Source organism: Sinocyclocheilus grahami, unplaced genomic scaffold (assembly GCF_001515645.1).
Source record: "Sinocyclocheilus grahami isolate Dianchi unplaced genomic scaffold, SAMN03320097.WGS_v1.1 scaffold341.1, whole genome shotgun sequence".
Lineage (NCBI taxonomy): Eukaryota > Metazoa > Chordata > Actinopteri > Cypriniformes > Cyprinidae > Sinocyclocheilus > Sinocyclocheilus grahami.
Genome location: NW_015505520.1, coordinates 877,212 through 904,284, shown reverse-complemented (window position 1 = coordinate 904,284; position 27,073 = coordinate 877,212). Strand labels below are relative to the sequence as shown.

Here is a 27,073-nt window from a genome sequence, read left to right as displayed (position 1 = left end):
AGTCCGTGTGACATCAGTGGTTCAACTGTGAAGTTACGAAGCTACGAGAATCTGGGTCAGCACCGCCACAAGCTCGCGTCATGTGACTGTCGTGAACGTGCGTCAAAAGTGACGCAGTGAGTTGAATTACTGAAATAAATGAACTTTTCCATGACATTCTAATTTATTGATGCACCTGTATATATAAAAAATACATATTTAAATAGTCAAATACATTTATAAAGTACGATTGTAAGTGTAATAACGGTAGTATCTGTTGTACTGAATTTGTGCATATTTTAAAGGGACGCAGTGGAGACGAAAATGTGGAATAAAGTCATTATTTTAGTTTTCTTTGCGCAAAAAAAGTATTCTCGTAGCTTCATAACTTCACAGTTGAACCACTGATGTCACACGGACTACTTTTGTCGATCATCTTGGTACTTTTTTGGATTGAACGTGGTAGTTACCTTGCTGTCTATGGGAGGGTCAGAGAGCCCTCAGATTTCATCAAAAATATCTTAAATTGTGTTCCGAAGATGAACGAAGGTCTTACGGGTTTTGAAAAACACGAGGGTGAGTAATTAATAACATAATTTTCATTTTTGGTTGAACTAACCCTTTAATATAAAAATACTGTGTATTCACAAAAACAGTTTCATTTTAATTAAGCAAAATGTAATTTCGTTCCTTCTTTTTTTATTTGCTTTTGGAGTAAAATATGACCTGAGCATTGCTTCATGAGATTCATCTGTCTTACAAGTTGCTTTCATGTGGCTGGATAATACTGTGTGTTGATATCACATCTTTCAGAAATTAAACTAGAGCACTTTTCGCAAACCACTTCATGTTAAATGCCTCGATGAAAAAGTCTTTCTGAAGTATATAGAGACTAAGCACCCCCCAAAAAATAATTCATCAAAATATTTTAATGAACCACTGTCTAATGTTTCTGAATGTAAACCACTCATCGTCAACAAAAATGTTACAGCAATGCATGTAAATGAATGTACCTTAAACAAGCGCCGTACAACTCCATCCAGAACATCCCACTTGGTTTTTCCACTGACACCAATGCAGCCAATCAGGTAGTCTCGAGTCCTGCAGTCCTGTGAGAGACAGAAGACATATCATTAAAACAAAACTCTCTCAAATGGGGCATTTTTTAAAAATCTTCCTGCAAAAAAGGCAGTGTTGCGGAGCAGCAGCGCCGAGGTGCTGGTGCCGTTGTGAGGGAGTTTGGGAGAGGAAGGGAGAGAGGAATCCGTCATCTCCTCAATGTCTGAGTGGGACGAGGCTGATTTAGGTGATTTCTTCTTACTGAAGGCCTGTTTGAAGGAGCTCCGCAGCTTCAACGACAACAGAGAAAGCAGGGAGAAGATAATTAAGCTGAGAGTTTCTGAAAAATTATTAGGTTACGCAGCAATAAAATATGTGCAGGAAAAGCAATACAGTGAAGACAGAGGAGTAAAACCTCAAGAGAAAGAAAGTAGGGAAAAACAGCACAAAATAAAAAGGCAGCCTTTTTATCTGTTTTTATGCATAGACTTGAATGTTTTGAGAACCGTTTACATCTATTTGTCTATAGTTGCAAAACCAAGATATTAATTATCAATAAGTTTAAAACAAAAAACGAAAATAAAAAATGTTAAATAAAGATGTTTAAAATAAAAATAAAAATAAAAGTTCATAATAAAGAGAAAAGAAAAAGAAAAAAAAAAGAAGTTCACAATTGTAGTAAAAAAAAAAAAAAAGAAATAAGGAAGTTCATAATCAAGAAGTTTAAAATGTAAAAAAACGCTAAATTCAAAATGAAGTTTAGAAACAAAATGTTTATAATCAAGAAATGTAAAACCAAGTTTAAAAAACAAAACAAAAAAAAATAAGAAAGTTCAAAATCAATAAATTGATAATAAATAAGTTCAACATTGAGGAATTAATAATCAGTGCATTCAAAATCAAGAACTCAAAGCCAAGAAGTTCATGATCAAGATCTCAATATAAAATCAATAATTCAAACATCGGGAACTCATGATTCCAAGGAACATTTTTGCAGACTTTGCTGTCCTATGCGACACTATACAATAAAATAAATATCAGCTTAATTTTATAAATAAATATAATGACTCACTATGAGACATCATTTCAAATAGGAAAGGAAGAGAAGAAAAAAGAAGGGAAAGGGGGTCAGAAGGACAGTGTAAAGGTGAGAAAGACAGCAGGCTGAGGAGCAGTACATCTAAGGGTTAGCAGGGTTAGTGGTGTGATGCGGAGCGGAGCTGGGTTAACCAAAGACAGGTGTGCAGGATTCTCTGAACACACACTCTTACCTCATACACCTGCCATATGAAGTGACAGCACAGCGAGAAACAGAGAGACACACAGAAAAGCACATTCAGCCGTGTGTTTGTGTCCTGCACAAGGGTTCTGAAGCACAAGCTGCATGTCTACCACTAAATCTGCAGGAAGAACTACTAAGTTCAGAGAGTCTCGCTAAACTACATTTCACTTAACGACCAACCCAAACCCAGGACCAATGCATACGCAATAACACAAATCGACTGCAGGAATAGGGACCTAGTTAAGCTGGTGGTTACCATTCTCCAAAACACTAGATGGCCAGTGGGACCACCAGGCTAAAATTACCTGTTTTTGCTAAAAGTACAGTGACACACCTACAAAGCTAAATAACTTAAACACAACTAAATTCAATCTAAGAATAATTGCTAACTAGAAAACACCACAAACTGGGACACTAAACAACAACTCAAACTCTTGGTGTACATTGTCATTCAAAAGTTTAAGATTGCTAAGATTTTTTTTAAGGAAGTCTCTTAGGCTCACCAATGCTGCATTTATTTGATCAAAAGCACAGTGAAAACAGTATTATAGTGAAAAAGTATTACAATTTCAAATAACTCTTTTCTATTTGATTATATTTTAAAATGTAATTTATTCCTGTGATGTTAAAGTTGCATTTCCATCATTACTCCAGTCTTCAGTGTCACATTATCTTTCAGAAATCATTCTAATATCCTGATTTGCTGCATAAGAATTCATACATAATTCATGCATAAGATTTTGTTTTAACAATGTAAATGTCTTTCCTGTCTCTTTTAATCAATTTCATCATGTATACATTTTTTTATTTCTTTCGAAAACAAGGAAAAAAATCTTACCAACCCCAAACTTTTGAACAGTATTGTATATAAATCAACAAGGACTGCTGGCCTATCAATGTTACACTTGACTAAATATAACAGGGTGACTTGTCATGATACTTTAACATACGTATTCATATTCATATTCATCATCTGACACGTCAACTCCAGCACAGGTCACCAGCTACAGCCATAGCATGATACAGCGAAACAGGAAGTACAATATATGTATGGTAAACTAACTTACACTACAATAAGGTAGGTCCTTAATTTTTTGCATTTAATACTGTTTTCAGGAAAAGTATAAAAGTAAATATCACACTAGATGTTTGTTAGTAGTATTGAATAATTTTGAAGTTTTAGCAACTTCAGACAAAAACATAAAAGACAAACATTAGACAAATAAAATGCAGAATGATGAAACACACAGGTTTGCAACGGTTAAACATTTCTTTAAAGGGATAGTTCACCCAGAAATGACAATTCTGTCAAATCATTTACTCAGCCTCAAGTAGTTCCAAACCTGTATGAGTTTCTTTCTTCTGTTGAAAATAAAAGAATATATTTTGAAGAATATGGGTAACCAAACTACTGATGCTCCCCACTGACTTCCATAGTATAGATGGGGACTGGAAACTGCTCTGCAATCAACATTCTTCAAAATATCTTCTTATGTATTCAGCAGAAGAAAGAAACTCATACAGGTTTGCAACAACATGAGAGTGAGTAAATGAATTGTCATTTTTGGGTGAACCATCTCTTTAACTGTTGATGAGAGGAGTGTGTACTCACCCAGTTCTTCTTCTTCTTCTTACTGTTGGAGTCGGTGTTGTCCATGTTGGAGCCCAGGCTGGAGTGGCTGGTGGCGCTGGTGATGCTGGAGACGCTGTCAGATGAGTGCTGTCTGCGCATGCGCAGGTCCGGCTGCGCTCCATTATTACCTGATAAACAGAGAGTTTTTAATTGACATCAAGCATGCCATTTAGTGTTCAAAATGCAAAACTAAACAATACAGTACAATACATCAACCAATCAGAACACAACAATGTCTGAGGAGTATATACAGACTGCTCAAAATACATAATTGTATTAAAACAGAAATGTAATCACGTTAAAGGAAAATATGTCAGATGTCAAATGTCAGAGATTTCAAATATGAAGTCAAATTTGAAAAATAATGATTATTTTATTTTGCTCACCTGTGCGTTCACTCTTGCAGGTGAGTTCTGGAGTATTGATGACGCCGTTGATGGCTGCTTGAGCCACTGCGTTTTGCTTCTTTAGCAGCTCAATGGTTTTCCTCAACTCATTCAGCTCAGAATCCTAACATACACATATATATTTATTGACAATGCATCTATAAAATCATGCTCCGTTTAAGTTTATTAATGAACAAATGTGATAAATTCAAATGCAAGTGTGTTGATATTTACCTTCTGTTCTGCGGTCATGGTGATGCTCTTCAGTCGGATGGTCATGTTGCCCAAACTCTGCTCAAACGCTGCCACAAGGTGGGCCTGAAAAGAAGAACAGCTAAAATGAGAAAACAGGGCTCATTCAAGTTCAAAATGAAATTTTTTGCATGCATGCATCATAGCTGCACCATAATACACTATGCACACGATACACAGACATTGTGCAATCTACCTCCAAGGTGGTTAAATTAAATGTCTAAGCAAAGCTTTCTCCTTGACATGAAAAGAGGAGTCACAAATGCACTCGTTCAAAGCTGCATGAACTGCATGACCTGTGTGAGAGCTGCCTGGTTATTAAAATGTTCAACTGAAGCAGCAAAGCTTAAAATTATTAATAACACTCTTTACCTTTAAACAAACACTTTGACGTGCAATCTAAACTTTGGCCCATATCCCAGACTGGCATGCGACAACAGAAACCTCATTTACCCTCTCATTACAGCTTGCCTCTCCTTCTAAATCTAATCTTCCCCATAGGAATGAAAACAATTACAAATGATCTTTTAAATATCTCAAGTGTTTCTCCCAGACTGCAATGAGGATAAATGGAGATCAACTGGAGACTTTTGTTTAAGTCTCTTGATTGTCAGACTTGAATATTTACCTGTCTAAAACCTGAATATTTACAAATGCATCCTCTAAAAGCCAGAGATTTGAGTGAACATGAAATCAAACTCTATTCTATCAATATATTCTTTCCTATCAAATTCTTCTACGAACAAATTTTCTGAATGTAACCTTTTATTTTTATGTACGAGCAATTGTCTCAATTGTTTGTTTTATTTCTCGTGAGATATTTTAAAGAAAATTTGAGAGTCAAAGTTAAAACTTTCAAAGCTAATATTCCTAAACTCCACTAAACATACAATTTTCTTCTGGGTCATCGCCTCACCTCACATCCAAGAGGGTCTGGGGAGCTGTCAGTTGTCTCCGTAAAGCCTCTCTGTCTATATTTTTCTTTCTGAGAGGGAGCGTGTTTCTCTGAGCACCCATGGGAAGGATAGCGGTTCAAAGGGAGCCAGATCAGAGGGCCCGTCCCGTCAGAACAAGCACTAGAGCTCTTCTGCTGTTCCATAGATAGCTCAGATTCTGATAACTAAACTACAGCGATATATTAAGAAGCTGCAAAGCTCCTCCTAACACTGATAACTGAGACAGACAAAGCAATGAGGCCGCCTGGGGCCTTGACATGTTTTACTGGTGTCTCAAGGGCCCCGTTGTGTGTTTTTTTATTTTTTTACCATTCTTTTTCTTTCTATTTGGATATTTCTCACTGTTCTGTAGCTGAACACCCACTAAAGTGTTTTGTCTGCATACCAAATCGAAACAATGTTCTATATACGTCTTACTCACAAAAATAATCCTTCACCTCATTCCCTGCCAGTCAAAAACTGACATTGCTCTCAACAAGTTGACAAGTTCATGGTGTACTACATTATGTCAGAAACCATTACGCACAAGCCTGAAATAGAAGAAATGACAACAATGCAGCAAAAATAGAAAATCTTGTCTTAATACTACACATTTAAACTCCTCTTTTGTTAGTATCTCTAAAAAAATCTTCTAGTTTGCACTTACAAGACAAGATTCCTATGCCTTAGGCATAACAGACATGTCTTTATGATTTACACATGCATTTATCTTTAGGAGGACATATCAAAAACACTTAACATGGTCTGTACTCGCCTTTGTCTATAGCCATAAAACATCAAATCAAACACAGCCATGTTTCTCTGGTGGAAATGTCATGGATCTTCTGCATAGTCTCACAGTATACTATAATTTAGTCTAGTATGTTATATTTTCTAAATATACAGTGGCCCCCAATAATACTTATTTTTTTATAATTGTGACTTAAAACAAGTTTTATCTCACAGTTGTGACTTTATTTCTCATAATTGTGACTTTTTCTGTTGTACGTTACTTTCTAATAATTTCTAAAAATTGCCAATTTTATACCTCAAAATTGCGACTATTTCTCACAAATGTAATTTTACATCTTACAATTGTGACTTTCTGATAATTGCGACTTTTATTCTGACGATTGCCCACAAAATTGTGACTATTTCTCAAATGCAGGGTTGGGAAGGTTACTTTTAAAATGTATTCCGTTACAGTTACAAATTACTTCATTAAAAAAGTATTCAGTAACGTAATCCAAGTACCACAATATAAAAGTAATGTAATCTGATTACTTTTGGATTACTTCAAGTTACATATGTAAATAAGTCAAAAAGCAATATCTAAGTACATTTATTTAACTATAACTTTAAAATGAAAACTAATAAAAAACTATAGTAAAACTATTTGAAACTATTAAAAATCGTGTCTTGTTTCACCATCTAGATATTACAGCCCGTATATTTATATAAAAGGCTATGCAGACATCTAGTGGCTATACAGTTTAGTATTACAGTTTTATTTTTATTATTATTTTTTATTTCTTTAACATGTACAAGTAAAAATAAATATAGTTTATACACAACATAAAAAAAATTACACCATATACATATTAGTCTATTTTAAAATAAGTCTACATGTCGAAATACATGTGAAATGCTATGATCTTTCTTTATTTCATTGACTGATCCGGGGTGTGGGGACTCATTAATTTCTACATTTTCAGGCTCATTTTCCACTAGTAAACTTACAACTGCAGTCATGCACACCATGGAATTTTGAATCACTAACAAACGAAATGTAATTTTAGATAACATGATGATTTCCATACATATCGGACTCGTACCTGCAAATATTTATATAAAAGGCTATGCAGACATCTAGTGGCTATACAGTTTAGTATTACAGTTTTATTTTTATTATTATTTTTTATTTCTTTAACATGTACAAGTAAAAATAAATATAGTTTATACACAACATAAAAAAAATTACACCATATACATATTAGTCTATTTTAAAATAAGTCTACATGTCGAAATACATGTGAAATGCTATGATCTTTCTTTATTTCATTGACTGATCCGGGGTGTGGGGACTCATTAATTTCTAAATTTTCAGGCTCATTTTCCACTAGTAAACTTACAACTGCAGTCATGCACACCATGGAATTTTGAATCACTAACAAACGAAATGTAATTTTAGATAACATGATGATTTCCATGCATATCGGACTCGTACCTGCAAATGTTCAAGTTGGTTAAGTAGCCTTTGTTAAAGCAAGAGTCTTCATGCATAGCTTACGCGGTACAACTATGTTATTTTTTTTATTCTCTTTGAAAACAAAATAACTGAAATTTCCAGACATGAAAACGCTTTTCCCAGCAGGAAGCATCGTAATTTACTGTAGTAGCATCTCATCCCGCGTTTGAGGAGAATCATTGTAGACGGGTGTTATTTGCGCACGCACTAGCAGGCGGCTCACATGAGTCAACACTTGTCAACAGAACAAGGAACTATGATGAGGCAGCGCCAAATATATAGCGTTACGTCAAAATACTAACTTATTTAATTTTAAATGAAACAAATGTAATCCTGATAGTATTCCCACTTTTTACAAAATGTTACTGTAATCTGAATACATTGTTTTTTGATGTAACTGTAACGGATTACAGTTACTAGATTGTTGTATCCTGATTACGTAACGCCGTTACATGTATTCCGTTACTCCCCAACCCTGCTCAAATGTTGTACCTCAGAAATGTTAACCCTACCAATATGACTTTATATATCACAATAGTGTCTGCTTCTGATAATTGTGACTTTTAAACTTTACCTCAAAACTGTGACTATTTCTAACAAAAGTAGTTTTATCTCACAAAATGACAAACAATAAAATATAATGAACTTCTTGGCATAATTGTGACCTTTATACCTCAAAATTGCGACTACTTCTCACAGTTTTAATTTAATATCTCACAGTTGGACTATTTTTCTGATAACTGACTTTTTTCTTAAAATGACAACTTTTACAGCATATCTCAAACTTGCGACCATTTCTCACAAATGTCATTTCGTATCTCACAATATAGCATTATATTTCACAATTGTCACTTTTTTTTTCTCAATTTCAACTTTATACCTCAAAATTGTGACTACTTCTTGCAATTGCTACTTCATTTTACAATTATAACTGTACATCTCACATTATGACTATTTCTCGTAAATGTAATCGTATTACATTTATTACTTATTTATTACTTATTTTAGAGCAATCTCTAAAAGCTAAAAACAAGTTTATTTTTTCTTAACCTAACAGGTTTAACTACACGTGTAAGTACATGGAAAGTGAAGGAAAAAGTTTTACAATAACAAGTGTTGCCTAAGACGTAGCGCTATTGTATGGTCAGATAATGACAAATGGAAACTCCAATGAGGTCATGATCAACGCTGACATTAATCAAATACACAACCCACACAGGCGTCACTGGAATTATGATAACACCATTTATAAGATGCCTCAGGATGACAACTGACACTAGATACAGAATTTGGAATTATTTATGCCCTGTAGATATAATAAAAGAATAAAGAGCCATCTCAGAACTATGCATCTGTGTCCACCTACATTAGCACTGAGTTGCGTTGTCAGGGCGGACACCTTTTCCTGGGAGGTGTCCAGTTCTCGACGCAGCTTGCGGATCTGGAGAGAAAAGAGGAAGAAAAAAACGCAGATGAAAAGAGGAGGAAAAGGAGGCACACAAGGGAAAGAGAACTTTGTGATTTGGTATCAAAGGGGGGAAACAGTTTGCAGGTGTATGTACAGAACAGAGGTGTGCTGCACAGGTGGATGTGAAGATCACAGAGATGTGCGGCGAAATGAGAGCCGACCGTGAATCCGCCCACAGTTTGTGTTCACAACAGGTCAATGGTGGTGAATAAATATGCTACAGGTGACAGCAATGCGGTTCACAGGTATGTGGGGGGCCCATGTGTGTGTTGTTTTTATGAAAGGAAAAACATGTCCTCACCTCTGACTGTGATTTCTCCTCCGTCTGTTAAAATAAAAAGACAGAGTAGTTACTGGCACATTTAAACAGCGTATTTGCACAGCTTTTCTCGTTTAACAGTTGAAAAATGAGCTGCTTTCTCTCCTGAGGGTATAAAATGAACACCAGAGACAGCGACACACACCTGAAAGTGAACAGAATGCTAACCCTAAAGCTCTAGAGAGGGACTTTTCCTTTTCCTATGATTTATGTCTACTGGTACACTAGCACAGTGAATCTCAACCTTTTGGCGTACCGGACCCCAGTCCAATTCTAAATCATCCTCAAGGACCCCCAGAACAACACTGACTCAGCTATGTATCATTTGTGTCTTTGTGAGGACCAAATGCAGTCAAGTATAATTCAGTCCAGTATTTGGTCATATCATTAGCTATACTTAATGTGTTTGTGTAGTATGTTAGACTAGTTTAAGTTTTTATGTAGTTAATAAAACCTTACTTGTATCACACTTGACGTGTTCATTGTTTACTCATAACCGGAGTCAATAATCATGCAGATTTACGTTACAAACTTATAGAATTGTACAGTAAGAAGGTTATTTCCTTTAACCAGGAAATTAACGTTCTTAGAATTGACAAGACGGTTGACCCTGAGTGGTCAGCTAAATATCTACAGTGGATCTAAAATATGAATAGTTAATTATAACTAGTTATGGTTAATTATTCATATTTCCCCATGAGCTGATCCGCTACAACCACTAGGGGTCCACGGACCCCTGGCTGAGAAACACTGCATAGCAGATAAACAGGAAGTTGGACACATTCAAATATCACTGAACACATCGATTTGCGGGGAAGTTGGTAACTAGACAATGGGAATCACCCAGAAGCACTTTAATGATACCGACATAAACATATACGTAAAAAAAGCCTAAAATGCAGTCAAGTATAATTCAGTCCAGTATTTGGTCATATCATTAGCTATACTGGATTTTACTTTCATGGGAACGTCTTGTCAAAATATACAAAATTTATACAAAAATTCATACTTTATACGGACCCCCTGGCCTTATGTCAAGGACCACTAGGGGTCCACGGACCCCTGGCTGAGAAACACTGCATAGCAGATAAACAGGAAGTTGGACACATTCAAATATCACTGAACACATCGATTTGCGGGGAAGTTGGTAACTAGACAATGGGAATCACCCAGAAGCACTTTAATGATACCGACATAAACATATACGTAAAAAAAAGCCTAGTTTAAATACACAAGTGTGAGAGCACTAGTAAAGATGCTTCTTTTTACCAATTTAATACAAATATTTCTTTTGATTTTATAATGTATTATCAGCATAATAATCTGAGTGAAAAACTGAATTAAAAAAATACAGTTTGTGTAATTACAGATTCAGTGGAACGAAGAACATCTGACCTTTTGTACAAAAAAAGTCACAAATTAGCTTATTTGAATAGTGATCTAGAAATAATGTCCAGTATTAAATATTTCTGATTCATATTATATCATAACGTTTCTTTGTTCTACATTTTTTTTTAGATTTTAAATCATATTTTGAATCCACCTTTTGAAATCTTCGGGTGAATAAGCATGCTTGCTGACAACTGAATGCTCTAGACAACAATAGCATACTAGAACTCTCTGTATGTCGTCTGGCAAACATGCATGTAATGACACCCACTATAATGATTTTCTTTGCCGTTGACACTTGTCTAAGAGACTGACAGTGCCATTAAAATAGCAGCATTGTCTGTCCATCACAGCATCACATGGCATTTGGGACAAACCCAGATGCGTCTAGCTGGTTTCGGTTTAATCAAGTCTTGCTTTTTGTAAATGTGTCTGATCATACAGACTCAACATGGTGACTTTGTCAATGCAACTCTGATCAGAAGAGCTTTGTTTGAAATCTCTGAGCTTTTGTTGTCTTTGAGACTGAAGATTACCATGCCATTATATCTGTCTTTTGATGAACATTCAGTACTCTGTAGTACAGAATGAATCCGTATTTTCAAAAGCACCACAGAGATTTCATGTTTGCGTCTAAGAGACACTATGTTTCTGCATGACAGCTGTTGCCCACATACACAAACAAACACACCTTACAGCCTCCAGCTTCAGACAAATCACCTGAATCTGATTTTGGATCTGCATTAATACAGACTGTGGAGTCAATTCTCTATTTAGCGAAGTCCAACAAGATACACTTTTCAAGTCAGTACAGACCACTAGTTTCCTATTTACTGGTACTTAACTAAGAATGAAAGATTTGTAAAATATATAAATATAGAAGAGGAGCAATCTAAAAACTAAGGTTCCTACCGTGTATCCCCAAGAAGTCACAGCTCTCCCCATAGAGAGAGTCGCCATCATCATGATTTTCCACTCTTTATACTTCAGTAAATCTGATCTCTACCACCTAAGTTCCTGAAATCAACCTCATTTGAACTGAAGACTCACTACACGTGTGCCAGAGTAAGACTGTTGTTAAAACACCTCTGCAGGTAAGTAGAGCCGCCCATCTGGAGGTGTGGCACAGTCCAATTTATCCTATATAATCACTGGCTGAGATTTACACTTGTCCACTTAACCTATAATGAAATATATTATAATAAATTTCTGATGGTAGTTATTTACTATGGTATTTACAAGATATTTCAAAAGCAGACAGACAGATAGAAAGACAGATAGATACATACATAGATCATAACCGCCAGAGGCTGAGGATATGAAATGCATCTTCTTTTCTTCCTGTGTGTGGATCAAGTCCTCTTAAACCTGTTCCCACAATCCCTCTGGGACTTTTACAACACTCATGTTGCAGAGTCACAGAGTTCAGTCCCCTGTCTGTGCCACACATACGGTATCATATTTTGATTCTGAAGAGAACGTACATGGCTTTTAACCTGTATTTGGTTTCAGATGTCACAAAAGGCACAGTTGGGTAATACTGGGTTACTGTGCCGCGAGTGTCATTTTTACACTTTTCTACAGGGGCCAGTTTATGGCTTAACTGTCTTTGGCAAACATCTTCCTGTTCTTAAAGGAGAGACTCGTAACAGGTAAACGCGTGAACAGGTGGTCTGGACTGAGTGGAAAATTGGAATGACTTAAAATGTAACATAAAGCTCTATTCACACAATGATTATTCAAAAAGTCGAGGAGAGGAGAACAGAGACTGTTGATTTAGTCAAATGGGTGAATAGACTGAGGATAGACAGATCCAGTTGTCTGTGAGTTGTATTTCAGCACAGAGTTCAAGCTGACAAGCTGTTGCAGATCATTTACCTTCTTCTTATAAAAGCCTATCTTCTATTGTCTTTAAGAACAACAATGAGTGAGCTGAACACCTAGACAACATTTATAAGCATTAAACAGGTGCGACTCTTCCAAAACATAGACAAAAACATCATGCTGCCTTCTAAGATACCTTGTTTTGGCCAAATTATAAAGCACTGCAGTAATCATTTGTGGATAAAGTAATCCCAGAATGCACTGCAATGGAAACAATAATTCAAGATGGTTTAATACTGGAAAGCATTGCCATAAATACTTCAGCCTTATTATAAAGTGACCATTTCATCCAATATTTCTGTGTGTTATGTATTATTTATGTTTGTTAGCTATTAGCTTAGCAACATTCTAACATCAACTATTGGGAAACTATAACGGAAAATATTGTGGTTTGTACGAGTTGTGCTATTTTGTGTGGCATTCAAGCCATTGCAATTTCGAAAACAGTCACTTATGGGGTTCAAAAGGTAGCTGACTACACAGATAGTAATCAGAACAGGTATCTCACTTTGTTTCAGAAGAGCTAATGTGGCAGGTTTGAGGATTATGACTGCATGAATGAAATGTAACATTTACAAAGTAGAGAAGAGCATAAATCAATCCACTGTCTCTTGCATTTATTTTTCTCACCTTCCTCGAACCCGTCCCTGAAGGATCCCGACCGGCTCATGGTGCGCGTCTTCTCGTCCAGCGACATGCAGGAGTTGCGCAGACGGGAATCACCATGGCTGTCCAGCGGGTTGTCCTGATTGGTCAGGCTGTTGTTGCGCAGGCTGGCCAGATTAATCTGAGCACCTGTGGTGGGGCTTCCTGTAAATAACACACAATGGCACTTCATCATGTAGGACAAGACAAATAATAATAGTACAAAACCTAATTCTTTTTTAAAGCAAAATGCACACTTAGGTAAAGTCTGTTTTTCTATTATTTCTGATATATTGGCATGCAAGTGAAAAGTAACATATTGTGCATTTCAGAAATATTGAGTCAAATCATCTTCACAGACTATGGACAGAAAATGTATTATATCAAGTATTATATATTCACAGTATATGCATTTGCATACCAAGTTGAGCAAAGTTAAATCGCGTTCCGGATGGTGACGTCAAGCTGGAGCCGGTGGAGAAGGGAGAGTTACTGGCTGAGTCCTGCAAACCACCAGCCGAATGTAAACGCAGCCAATCACGTGCCTCTTCCTGACGCAGCTGTGGTGAAGGGGCATACCTGCAACAACAGGACCATCCAATCAGATGCCGGCATTCAAATGTCACAAATATTGTGATCTGACACCTGACCAATTTGAGAGGAGATAAAGTCATTTTAGTACATATAAAGTAATCTTATTTATTCTAATTTTAATGTTTTTTTCTGATATTTGTAATATTATAGTATTTTATTTTAAATATGACATATTGACACTACTGTTCAAATGTTTATTTGAAAGATATGAACACTAATATTCAGCAAGGAAACATTAAATCGATCAAAAGTGACATTAAAACATTTATAAGATTATAAGATTAAAAGATTAAAATCTTTCTATTCGTCAAATAGGCTAATCCTGAAATTTTTTTTAATCATGGTTTTCACAAACATATTAATCAGCACAACTGTTTTCAACATTAATAATAAGACATGTTTCTTGCACCAAATCAGCATATTATAATGATTTCTGAAGGATAATGTGACACTGAAGACTGGAGTAATGATGCTTAAAATTTAGCTTTACCATCAGGAATAAATTACTTCTTTAATTTTCTTTAATAAATTACAATATCTTAAAATATATTAAAACATAAAACAGTTATCTTAAATTGTAAAAATGTTTCAGAATATTACAGTTTTTACTGTATATATATATATATATATATATATATATATATATATATATATATAAAAAATCAGCCATGGTGAGCATAAGAGACTTTTTAAACATTTAAAATATTTTTAAAAATCTCATCGACCCCAAACTTTCGAATGGTAGAGCATATGAAAATATATTTATATTTTACATTTTAGGACATCTATTACTAACATTAATGTATAATATATATATATATTGTATTTACAAAAAAAACAAAAAACATTAATGTTCATAATGTGAATAATTATTTAAAATTCATCACTAACTTGCAATAGCATGAGTGTAAAAGGAATTACAAATAAAAGTTTGGGTACAAGTTTGAAATGCTCACACACTGCAGACTGCAAAACATTTTTTATATAAAACTGTGGGAAGAACAACAGAAATTTCCCAAAAAAGCTGCTAATTCACATACAGTACTCCATAATGTGAAACAAACTCTCTACAAAAGTGACAAGTGCCATGCACTCACACCAAAACTGCAACAGAAAACAGTGCTCAAAAATAAAACTGTGGCCACACTGCATATTAAAACATAGAAGCATGTGCACGAGAAAAAGAGATAGAAAGAAGGAGAACGTGAGTTGCCAGTACAGTAAGCACAGTGAGCAGGATCTGCACATTCCCACAATGCACCTGTACTTGAGTCCCCGCTTGGGGGAGAGTGAGAGAGTGATTGTAGAGCTTTCTCAATCATAAGGGGTTGGTCCAGACAGATAATAAGGTTTAATTTAATTATAATTGCAAGGTGATTATCATTTGGTCTGTCCTTTGACTCATCAAGAAATCATAAGGGTCTTGATCTGTGCCGTCACATTAATCATAAAGCCAACAAACCATCATTTTAATCAAAGCTCTGGCTTTGATTGAGGAAAGTTATGGATTTTACCACGAGGTGTCGCAAGAGTAGATTTGTTTTGGTCAATTTTTTTCAAAAAAGAAAGACGTTTGCTATCACATAAATGGCCCCAAAACTAAGAGACATGGACTAAAAGCAACAAAACCCCAATTTTGATTGCATGGGGTCTTTAAAACTATAAAATAGTGCAAACACAAGACACAAAGCCATGTCAGTATTAAAAAGCAGCACCGGCGGACCCAAAAGCTATCAGACATTTTACCTGTCTTGATTCCGTGGCAATGTGTTACGGCTGAATTTAGGACTCGCAGAGGGAGAGGAGAGGGGACTTGGGGAAAGTAGAGGGGAGAGGAGAGGGTCGATAGACAAAAAGAGCATTGGAGAAGAGATGAATACTGAATTAGAGACACACAAAGAGGCTTCCACACTGCAGTATCATGTTCTTCAACCTGATAAAGTGTGTTAAGTAAGTTATTCTGAGCACTGTGATAGAATGGTGCAATTTAAATGTGTAAACCTAAAGTTTATCCATCAATCTGGTTTTTCAACAAACACCAACTGACTTCAGTACACGTATAAACTAAATTATAATCAGAATTCTGTTTTGGATTCCGATTCAGAATGCTTCTTCTTGTAGATTACATAATGTAGGTATAAACAGTTTTTCAATACATTAAAAAACAAAACAAAACTTCAATTTAAAATTAGAACTATAAATTAAAATATAAACATCAAATAACAGAATCTGAGTTGAAACGGTGTTGTATTGTAAACTAAAACACATTTTCTGAAATAAAAAATAAAGCAGAATAGAAATAAATCCATGAAAACTAACCCTTAAAAAATTATGAAAATTAGAAATGCTACCTTAGCAACTACCTGAAATACATGTTTAAGTACTAACATTTCTAAAACTAAAAATACTTGAAAAGTTAAATAAAATAAATAACAAATAAATAAAAACTTGTAAAAGTTAAATATAAGAGACAAAAGCACATAAAAATACTAAAGCTTAGACTAAAATGAAAACCTACAAATAAAAGCTAATTAAAAACATTAATAAATATTATAATAGTATAAAAATAATACTAAAATAACACTGAATCGAAATTGGTTTCCTGATTTGCGATGTGATTTAATTAAAATGTGTAAACCTAAAGTCCTAAATAACTTATGAACTGAATAGCCATTCCAAATCAGAATCTGAATCAAAATCTGAATTCTAGTTTGAGTTTACTGTAGATTCCAATTCAGAATTATGATTATGACTGCGGCTATCATGTCTCTTCTGCTATGGCCATCACCATGTGAGTGTGAGTTCAGGAGTGACTCCTGTATTCCATGGACATAGGAAAAATCATTTAGGAGATTCAGTTACCCCAAAGTGAAAATGTTTTTCAGAATCAAGAACTCATTCTAATTCAGAATCAAAATCCAATTCAGATTAGCACAAAAATTCTGAATTATAAATCACAATATTTTAGTGTTAACCCAGACCAGTCTCACAGATAAAAAAGTACAAAGACTCACCTCTCTGACATGCCTGTCTTAGCACTACTCATTCTCATCAGTACCGGGTGAACATCGTCACGGTGATGCCCGCTGCCCACTGACATGTCGATGGACTCGCTGCTGGTGTGCATGCTGCTGACGGAGGGGTAGCCGAGAGCCGAAGAGCTGCTGATGGTGGTGCCCCAAGTCCCAGTGCCCGTTGAGTACACCGAACCAGGGCTCGAAGCTTGTTCGCTGCCCCCTATGCTGGCACCGCGACCCCCGTACAGAGGACTGCTGCTGCCGCTGCCTGGTATTGTGGAGGGGGAGTCCAAGGGCCCACCGGAGGACTGGGTGTGCCCAAGGGTAGCGTGGGGGTTGGAAATGACGACTGAGTTTTTCATGCTCTCTGCAGTGGTGACCGGGGCTTGTTTAGCAGCCTTACCTCCAAAAAGTCTGAGAGATGAAGAAAGAGAAACAGAGAATATAATAAAACTGAACATTCAGTAAATCTGAAAATAATAGCAAAACAGAGAATGAGAAATCATGAGTAAACATAATATCCAGATCCTTTCATTTCTGAATGGGTGGATTCTCAAGGTAGCGTAAAATAGAAGTAAAATGGAAAGGCATTTTAGTTTACACTAAGAAGCTTGTGTACATATACACTACCATTCAAAAATGTGAAGTTGGTAAAATGTTTAAAAGTTATTTTCAAAGAAGTCTCTTATGCTCAACAATTTGAACAAAAATACAGTAAAACAGTATTATGAAATATTTTTAGAGTTTAAAATAACCTATTTTTAGAGTTTAAAATAACCTAATTTTAGAGTTTAAAATAACCTAATTTTCAATTTTATTATAATTTGAAATGTCATTTATTCCAGTGATAAAAAGGTTGAATTTTCAGCAGCCGTTAACTCAAATCCTCAAATAATTATAATATGCTGATATGGTGCTCAAAAAAAATAATAATTTTGTGGAAACTATGATAATTTTTATTTAATTTTTTTTTTGTATTCTTTAATGAACAGAAAGTTTAGCACTTATTTTGAATGAAAAAATCTTTTGCAACATTACAAATGTCTTTACTGTAACATTTAATCAATGCTGAATTAAAGCATTAATTTCTTTCATAATAAATAAATCTTTCTAAAAAAAAATTGTGAAAAAAGTGTGATCAAGTATATAACGCAAACATGCAGGACAAGTTAAACACAGAAGTTTAATACAAAGAGTTATGTGTTTTGTTTTGAGCAATATGCATACTAAGGGAGAGTGATGCTTACTAAGTTCCATTTCTCTTTATTTTCAACCTTTAATGTTCACTTTGTCCCTTTTTAACCCCTGAAGCTGAGGAAAAAAACATGGTTATATCCTTCAAAATAGTGGAAAAAGATTAAAAGAGCTTTGCTCATCAATAACACGAGCAGCTCTGGAGAGTCGTGATCCATGACCGTCATAAAGCAGGTTATGTAAACAGCTTCAGAAAGACCCTAATCATGGAGCTGGAGGAGGTTACAAAAACTCATTCCTTCTTTCACATGTTTGGCTGTGTAAGAGGGGCCTGAGAAGATGAATGGAGCTATTAATTGAGGAAGCATCAATGGAAACTCTGATTTATGAGGGTGAAATTCTGTGTGTGGTATGTTGCCCCCGTCCCTTTTTGTACCTTCGCAATGTTGGAGATGAGACCTCACTATACTTGTTTCCCTGTCTCACTGTCTGTGGAATAGTTGCCGCCCCTCCTCCCGAAACAATCGGATTGGTTCTCAGGTTGTCCATCTCTGATGCCACGTTCTTCTCTTTGTCCGTCTGATTGGCTTGGATTATGTGCCCGTTGGTTTTAGTGGCAGAATCTCTCGGTTTGCTGGCCGTGACAGCAGTAAGGACAGGTGTTCGGGAACTCAAGCTTGACTCAATGCTGCTAGTGGACGATCGGTTTCCATTGCGGGCCGCGGCTCCGGAACGAGAGGGTCGAGGTAGACTTCGGTATTGCAGTGTTGAACGAGCACTGGGGGACAGGTAGCCATCCTCCTGAGGAGGCAATAAACCATCCACAGCCCCTTTTAATGACCCTCTCCCACCGGCCAGAAGGGCAGAGGACTTGGGAATCTTGCCCAGGGTGGCGGAGCCGCTGGTAATGGTGGCGCCGCTTGCTGTCACCAGAGTGATGCTGGAGGTGGTTACCACAGTGGCCGGGCCGTGGACGCCGTTGGGCTTCTTGAAACCAAATGTGCTTGTGGGGACTCGGCCTGCGGGTGTTTTCTTGGCTTCGTCTCCGCTGCTTCGACCGGCGTCGGAGGAGGAATGCTGGACGATGTTGGAACTGGGAGACATGCGGCCTTTTTCGGAGACCTTAGCGTCATCTGTTTTACCTATTGGACAAAAGAACGTTTCAGCCGGACGAGTTGATAATGCATAAAACTTGCAGATAAAGTCAACACTGTTTGTAGGATGTCAATGTGTGATTAAATGAAACTAGGCTGCATGACTTGTGGGAAAAATCGAAATGTGATTTTTCTGATAAAAATTGTGAAGAAAAAAAAAAGCTGGGGCTGCTCAGTCTGGTCATTTTTTAATTGTTTACCCATATGACTATACAACAACAACAAAAACAACAACAATAATAATTGTAATAATTTATACCTAATTTATTGAATTATAAATAATTAAAATTTTAAATGATTTATTTATTTAAGAAAAAGTATTTTACAGTCCAACAGATAAAAAAGTGTGATTGCGATTTAAAGGAGAAAAAAAAACTCCAGGTTTGCTGTGGATGTTTTTAGGGCTGCACAATTTGGCCAGATTCTTTTTGATTACATGTATGACTATATTTTTTTTAGGGATGACGTCATCACGCACACCATTTTATCGGTAAAAAGCAAGTTGGATGGAAACAGGCTGGGGACAGCAAATTTCACAACATTTTTTTATGCATATTCTCTTTGTTGATAACAAAGCATCGCAAAAATTGGATGGAAACTTGGCTTATGTCTCTTTTAACCCCGAAGCTAAAAAGAAAAACACTGTTCTATCCTTAAAAACAGTTGAAAAAGATTAAAAGCACTTTGCTCATCAATAACACGAGCAGCGCAGAGGGAAACGCGAGCCACCCTGGAGAGTCATGATCCATGACTGTCATAAAGCAGGTTATGTAAACAGCTTCAGAAAGACCCTAATCATGGAGCTGGAGGAGGTTACAAAAACTCATTCCTTCTTTCACATGTTTGGCTGTGTAAGAGGGGCCTGAGAAGATGAATGGAGCTATTAATTGAGGAAGCATCAATGGAAACTCTGATTTATGAGGGTGAAATTCTGTGTGTGGTATGTTGCCCCCGTCCCTTTTTGTACCTTCGCAATGTTGGAGATGAGACCTCACTATACTTGTTTCCCTGTCTCACTGTCTGTGGAATAGTTGCCGCCCCTCCTCCCGAAACAATCGGATTGGTTCTCAGGTTGTCCATCTCTGATGCCACGTTCTTCTCTTTGTCCGTCTGATTGGCTTGGATTATGTGCCCGTTGGTTTTAGTGGCAGAATCTCTCGGTTTGCTGGCCGTGACAGCAGTAAGGACAGGTGTTCGGGAACTCAAGCTTGACTCAATGCTGCTAGTGGACGATCGGTTTCCATTGCGGGCCGCGGCTCCGGAACGAGAGGGTCGAGGTAGACTTCGGTATTGCAGTGTTGAACGAGCACTGGGGGACAGGTAGCCATCCTCCTGAGGAGGCAATAAACCATCCACAGCCCCTTTTAATGACCCTCTCCCACCGGCCAGAAGGGCAGAGGACTTGGGAATCTTGCCCAGGGTGGCGGAGCCGCTGGTAATGGTGGCGCCGCTTGCTGTCACCAGAGTGATGCTGGAGGTGGTTACCACAGTGGCCGGGCCGTGGACGCCGTTGGGCTTCTTGAAACCAAATGTGCTTGTGGGGACTCGGCCTGCGGGTGTTTTCTTGGCTTCGTCTCCGCTGCTTCGACCGGCGTCGGAGGAGGAATGCTGGACGATGTTGGAACTGGGAGACATGCGGCCTTTTTCGGAGACCTTAGCATCATCTGTTTTACCTATTGGACAAAAGAACGTTTCAGCCGGACGAGTTGATAATGCATAAAACTTGCAGATAAAGTCAACACTGTTTGTAGGATGTCAATGTCTGATTAAATGAAACTAGGCTGCATGACTTGTGGGAAAAATCGAAATGTGATTTTTCTGATAAAAATTGTGAAGAAAAAAAAAAGCTGGGGCTGCTCAGTCTGGTCATTTTTTAATTGTTTACCCATATGACTATACAACAACAACAAAAACAACAACAATAATAATTGTAATAATTTATACCTAATTTATTGAATTATAAATAATTAAAATTTTAAATGATTTATTTATTTAAGAAAAAGTATTTTACAGTCCAACAGATAAAAAAGTGTGATTGCGATTTAAAGGAGAAAAAAAAACTCCAGGTTTGCTGTGGATGTTTTTAGGGCTGCACAATTTGGCCAGATTCTTTTTGATTACATGTATGACTATATAATAATAATAATTAACAAGTAAAAATATTAAACAAAAAACAAATATTGTAATTGTAAAAAACAGTATTTAAGAAAACAATTTAAAGTACAACTGTAAAATTAAATTGCTAATAATTACAATACTAAAATACAATAACTATATAATATACTATATATAATATAATAGTATTATAAAATATAATAAAATAATTTTCAAATTTTAATACATTTTTTAATTTCTAAAATTATGATTTTTTTTCAAACATTAAACCATCAAGCTTTTATTTTGGCAGAACACCATTAAGTCCTTAAAGGGTTAGTTCACCCAAAACTGAAAATCAGCCCATAAATTACTCACCCTCAAGTCATCCTAGGTGTATATGACTTTCTTCTTTCAGACGAATCCAGTCGGAGTTATATTAAAAATTGTCTTTGATCTTTCAAGCGGTTTAATGGCACTCAGCACGTGTTGCAGTGCATCAGTCCAAAAGAAGTTAAATAAAAATGGGCTTTTTTATGGGCTAATTTTCATTTTTTTTGAGTGAACTAACCCTTTAAAGCTTCTCTTTTGTTGACAACAGCTGGTTTATAAGTGATTTTTATTACACATTTGGGAAGATGGTTGGTGCATATTTTGTTCCCAATTGCATGTTACAAGCGACTCAAAGTCAGGACAGATGAAGGGATCACACTAAGCCAAATCGATTAATCCTTCTTTTCTGAATTCCGAGCATAAAAACAAACATCACTGACCAGTTACAGTTTAAATGTTTTCCAAATGCTCTTAGATAGAGAACACTTACCTGTCCCTTGTGTCTTAATCATGCCGGTTGCCGTGGTTACTGTTGTACTTTTCGTCCGCGGTGCTGTCACGCCCACCTGTGCGCTCATGCCCCTCCTCCAGGAGCCCGTCTGAGTGATGGGTGCTGTTTTCCGTCCAGAGCTGCTCTTATCAGACTCCTCCGAAGCATCTGAAGGGTTCCGCCGCCACTTCAGACCTGCTTCCATTTTGATGCCGCAATCCAAACCCCCGTCTGACTTCTTAACTTCATCACTGGACCAAGCAGTGTTGTGTTCAGCTGCTGAATGCTTCTCTGCATCTGTCTGAGGCTGCAGAAAACAATACAAACTTGCAAATCAACATTATGAATGTATTAATTTTAGCAAGTACAAATATTCCTTAATTCATAGGAATTAGGCACCAAATTTTAGAATTGAGCTATAGTCATATTAGCAAGTATTCACATATTTTCCACAGTGATGTGATATAGAAATACTACGGATGGATAGATGGATAAACCTTTATTGGTATTTATTGGTATTAAGGTGACTTAGGAATTAGGCTTCAATTTTTATAATTATCAGTTATCCAAAAGTTGAAAAATTATCAGTTATATTTGTACCCAAAAGTGAGCAAAACCTGACAAAATCGGCAAAAACCTCAATTTGTGCATGTCCTCATTTGTAAAACTGTTATAAAAATAAAGTAAACAAAGTTTTTTTTTTTTACTTTTGAAATTGTAAAAATGCAGATTTTTTTCTGTGAAGGGTAGGCTTAGGGGTAGGGGTGGGTTTAGGTTAAAAAGAGTATAATTATCTGTATATAAAACAATATAAGTCTATGTAATGTCCCTATTTAGATAGCCAAGTAAACGTGTGTGTGTGTGTGTGTGTGTGTAAAATAGTATATCAGTCTGGCGAGTAAACAAAAAAATTTACTAGCCAATGGCGATTATATTGCCAAGGTGTGCGTAGAGGGTTGCTATATCAAAATTAATTAAAAATGAACACCTCAACCATGAAACAACAAATGTGTCACAACTTCCACACATCACAGGGCAGTAGATTTGGTGGTTTTAGAGTTTGCAGGGGTTTTTTTACCCACCCACACTAACCAAACTTACCATATCAATATAATTAGAAATTACAGTCCAGAGGAATTTTTTCCGTGATGTGGCATGTCAATTGCTTTGGCTTAAATATTGACACAAGTTTCTATGGAATCAACAGCACCTATTTAGCACTTTATGAGGGTCTCAAGCAGGAGAATGTGAGAGTTGGGTTCAAGTAAACAAAGTTAGTTAGTAGAATATCTAAAGTGGAGTATTGGAATAAAGTGTAACCAGAAATTCATACAAGCTTAGTATGTTAGGATGCTTATGAGCTCCAAATTTCAGGTTTTACACAAAGGTTCATATTGAATCAGAGTTTTCATAAATAAATGCGTAACAGTGTGTGTGTGTGTGTGTGCAAATGTGCGCGGGTCATACCTGTCCGTTCAGGCCCTTACGGGACGCGGCGGGGGTGTTGGTGTAAGAGCTTATGGAGGAGCTGGTGTTGATGTCATCAGTATCAATAGCATCACTGATCCCACTGCTGACGGAACTACTGTCATCCCAACTGCAAAAAAAAGAAGAAAAGTTTAGACATTATCTGAGACTCTGTTTTCAAATATATCCATGGTATGGAACTTTTTATTAAGTTCTATGTAGAAACATTATATAGAAACACATCTTTGGACTGAAAAAAAAGCATTAGCAGTGATTATTGAGTGATTTTTGACCACATCACAGGTCTATGAAGCCCACATATGATAGGCTTTTAATGCTGTACATTTACTGTACAGTTTTGGATCTGCTCAGGGTCATAGTGGCTAACCAGAGTAACTGATCACTGTGTTCAACACCATCCTCTCGCTCCCGGGTGGCCACCATCATTCAGACCGTACCATGACAACAAAAGAAAACACAAACAAACAAACACACACACACACCAACTCAAACACACCAGCCACACAACAGTACAAGTGACCTATGTGACCTTTAACCCCCATCTGTCACAGAGGACAGAGAAGACATCTATATCTATCTGTCTATCTATCTATCTATCTGTCTGTCTGTCTGTCTGTCTGTCTGTCTCTGTCTGTCCTTTTTGTCTATTGATACATTTATCATATATCCGTCTATCTGTCTATACATTTACCTGTCATTCTATACATGCCCATCCATCCATCCAGATACATTTATCTGTCTGTTGATACATTTATCATTTATGTCTATCCATCTACCTATCCATTTATCCATCTAGCGATCAATGTCATATATCTATCCATCTATCTATCCATCATCCATCTAGTATATTAGTCTAAAGAGTGCATGAATGTGCAACAACACACTTTCTTTTGCTTTCCTGTTCTCTTAGTTGCACAGATGTTGACTCCTCAGCCTCAGCATTCAGTATAAATGATCATGTAAACTTTCTCTAGTAGAAGACAAAAATGTAAAGTCTAAGGACAAGGCACTGATTTCTCCATAATTCCCATATAGACTGGCTTTGAGTGTTTAAAAAAATCCATTCAACCACAATCTGCCTGGACTAAGTCTTAACAGATGCCCACACACTATCCTATAAACCTGAAAGAATCGAACTACAAATCTATAACACGCTTTGCTTGGCTAACACACAGACAGAAGGATATGTAAATCAGGTATTAATAAAAAAAATAAAACACACATTAACATCCACTAACACATTCTTTTTCCAAGAAATCTCACACATACATTTATAACTCACTCTACCTGACTCGATGTCCGTGACTGCCATGGATACCAGTAACCGGGGTGGGAATAATGAGATTGATTTGAGGGAAAAGATGCCTCATGATCTTAAATGCTCAAAATGTAAACTAAAAAAAGTTCCTTCTCGTTGTATTTATTCCTCACTCCTTCCTTAACTTACACGACAATCCATGTATTCCCTCAAACCTCTGCCTCCTGTCACTCTCTCTCTGTCTGTGTTTCACTCTGGTAATCTGATCCTTGAGAGTGACGTTTTAACCCTGCAGATCGCTGGAGTCGCCATAGACCAAGAAGCCAGAGAAACGCTCACTCACATTCACACACATCGACACACAGACAAACAGAGCTGAGGAGGACAAAGAGAGAGTGATAATGGAGGTCAAAAGACAAAAAAACAGCACAGATTTATACAAAAACACACACTCTTTCTCTCTTTCACACACACACGCACATGCAGGAACCACCCTACTGGGTCTAGGATGCTAATTAGAGATCAGCGTTTTGAGTGTAGCTTGAATGAGGGCTTCTCTCTGGCTCGCTACCCTGCCATTACTGTCTCCAGTGGACCAGCAAGCTAACCAGCCGGCCTGCTTTAAACAGCACCTCCGCAATAGCCTGTGTTTCTCCCTGAGAGCCGAATCCTCCACAAAAACCTGCAGGGGTGACGTCAGTTACTTCAGCACGCACACAGATCTATGACCACTGTCTTTCATTTAAATAGAGTCTGTTTTCCTTGAATTTTTCCATTAATCCCCTAGCACCCTTTTAATGTTTTATATCATGTGAAATTATGCATTTTTCAGTCATTCCTCCTTATACATATAAAAACAATATCTGGCAGATCAGGAGACTAGCACAAATGGCTAGCACCAGAAAAAGCAAAAACAAAAACAAAACAAATCCAAATAAGGAAGATTAGAAATTTATATTCTGTGCTTGCTCAAAATGTGGAGCTAAATCTTGCATCTTTTAACCACCTCTCAAATCCCCCCTCTCACAATCTGGTATCAATGCAATAAACCTTAACACAGGGAAGGCGGGAGTTGGGGTTAAACAAGGTGAGTGTGTGTGTGTGTGTGTGTGTGTGTGTGTGTGGAGTAGGTTAACTGGCAGGCTTTTATGAAGACCGTTACGTTCCCAACAGTTTGGGGCATTCCAGACCTTTCCATGCTCAGCTCTGCGGTAGAAGAATGACAAAGCTCTCTCTGACCACAAAACAATGAGAGGTCAACAGGCTTTTTATTACTTCGTCTGTGGTTACCGTTTTTCCCCTTTCTTACATGCACTATTTAACCAATTTGCTTCATCAAGGTCTCTTTTGCCATCAGACTTTGGTTTCGAGTTGGTCCGATTCAGTTGAAGAAATCAGTTCAAATGGACAGTCAGTTTGAACTGATTCAGTGCCTCGAAAATCTTCCTCTCAAATCTCATTTATGTTCTCCTACACACAAACACGGCACCTCAAGAAGTGTTGTGCCAAGGTTTGTCATCAATGGCATTAAACATAATTGCTCTTCATGTCTCATCATTCACATTACACTTGGTACGACATGTCAAAGCTACAGAAGACTTGGAATATAGACTGTGAACTATATTTTTGGTGCTTATATCCTTTTTCATTCAATTTCACAGTATGGAAAGGAATGAGTAGGACATCAGAAGACCATAGAAGAGAAAACAAGCTGGAATTGACAAGATGAGTGAGAGGACAAGCTGTAAAAATGAATGTATTTGTGTGAATAAATGTATGTAAATGAATGAATAAAAAAAATGTAAATGTAAAATTGTATTTAGATAAAATTCATATTTTTTATTTAATTTTTTTATGATTTTCTTGCTCTAGCTAACACTACTTCAAGTCCACATAAACACGTATGTATTGAATTTAGCACCTAGATTGGACATACAGCCCCATCTCCCCACCACACTTACACGCACACATA

General features: G+C 36.7%; 1 protein-coding gene across 1 annotated transcript in view; it reads right to left on the bottom strand.

The window, feature by feature from the left end:
* The window catches only part of nav2a (neuron navigator 2a), a 240,161-nt gene that overhangs the window by 8,652 nt on the left and 204,436 nt on the right, over nucleotides 1–27,073 (bottom strand). The window contains exons 12-30 of the mRNA XM_016295832.1: nucleotides 23,823–23,952; nucleotides 22,356–22,662; nucleotides 20,406–21,111; nucleotides 20,122–20,168; nucleotides 18,721–19,426; nucleotides 17,088–17,504; nucleotides 15,820–15,885; nucleotides 13,901–14,058; nucleotides 13,465–13,644; nucleotides 11,863–11,945; nucleotides 9,544–9,567; nucleotides 9,141–9,215; nucleotides 4,574–4,657; nucleotides 4,340–4,463; nucleotides 3,933–4,081; nucleotides 3,271–3,324; nucleotides 2,310–2,318; nucleotides 1,170–1,328; nucleotides 993–1,088 (exon numbers count right to left, since the gene is read on the bottom strand). Of these exons, the coding sequence (XP_016151318.1) occupies nucleotides 993–1,088; nucleotides 1,170–1,328; nucleotides 2,310–2,318; nucleotides 3,271–3,324; nucleotides 3,933–4,081; nucleotides 4,340–4,463; nucleotides 4,574–4,657; nucleotides 9,141–9,215; nucleotides 9,544–9,567; nucleotides 11,863–11,945; nucleotides 13,465–13,644; nucleotides 13,901–14,058; nucleotides 15,820–15,885; nucleotides 17,088–17,504; nucleotides 18,721–19,426; nucleotides 20,122–20,168; nucleotides 20,406–21,111; nucleotides 22,356–22,662; nucleotides 23,823–23,952 (3,574 nt within the window). The remainder of the gene's footprint in view (nucleotides 1–992; nucleotides 1,089–1,169; nucleotides 1,329–2,309; nucleotides 2,319–3,270; nucleotides 3,325–3,932; nucleotides 4,082–4,339; nucleotides 4,464–4,573; nucleotides 4,658–9,140; nucleotides 9,216–9,543; nucleotides 9,568–11,862; nucleotides 11,946–13,464; nucleotides 13,645–13,900; nucleotides 14,059–15,819; nucleotides 15,886–17,087; nucleotides 17,505–18,720; nucleotides 19,427–20,121; nucleotides 20,169–20,405; nucleotides 21,112–22,355; nucleotides 22,663–23,822; nucleotides 23,953–27,073) is intronic.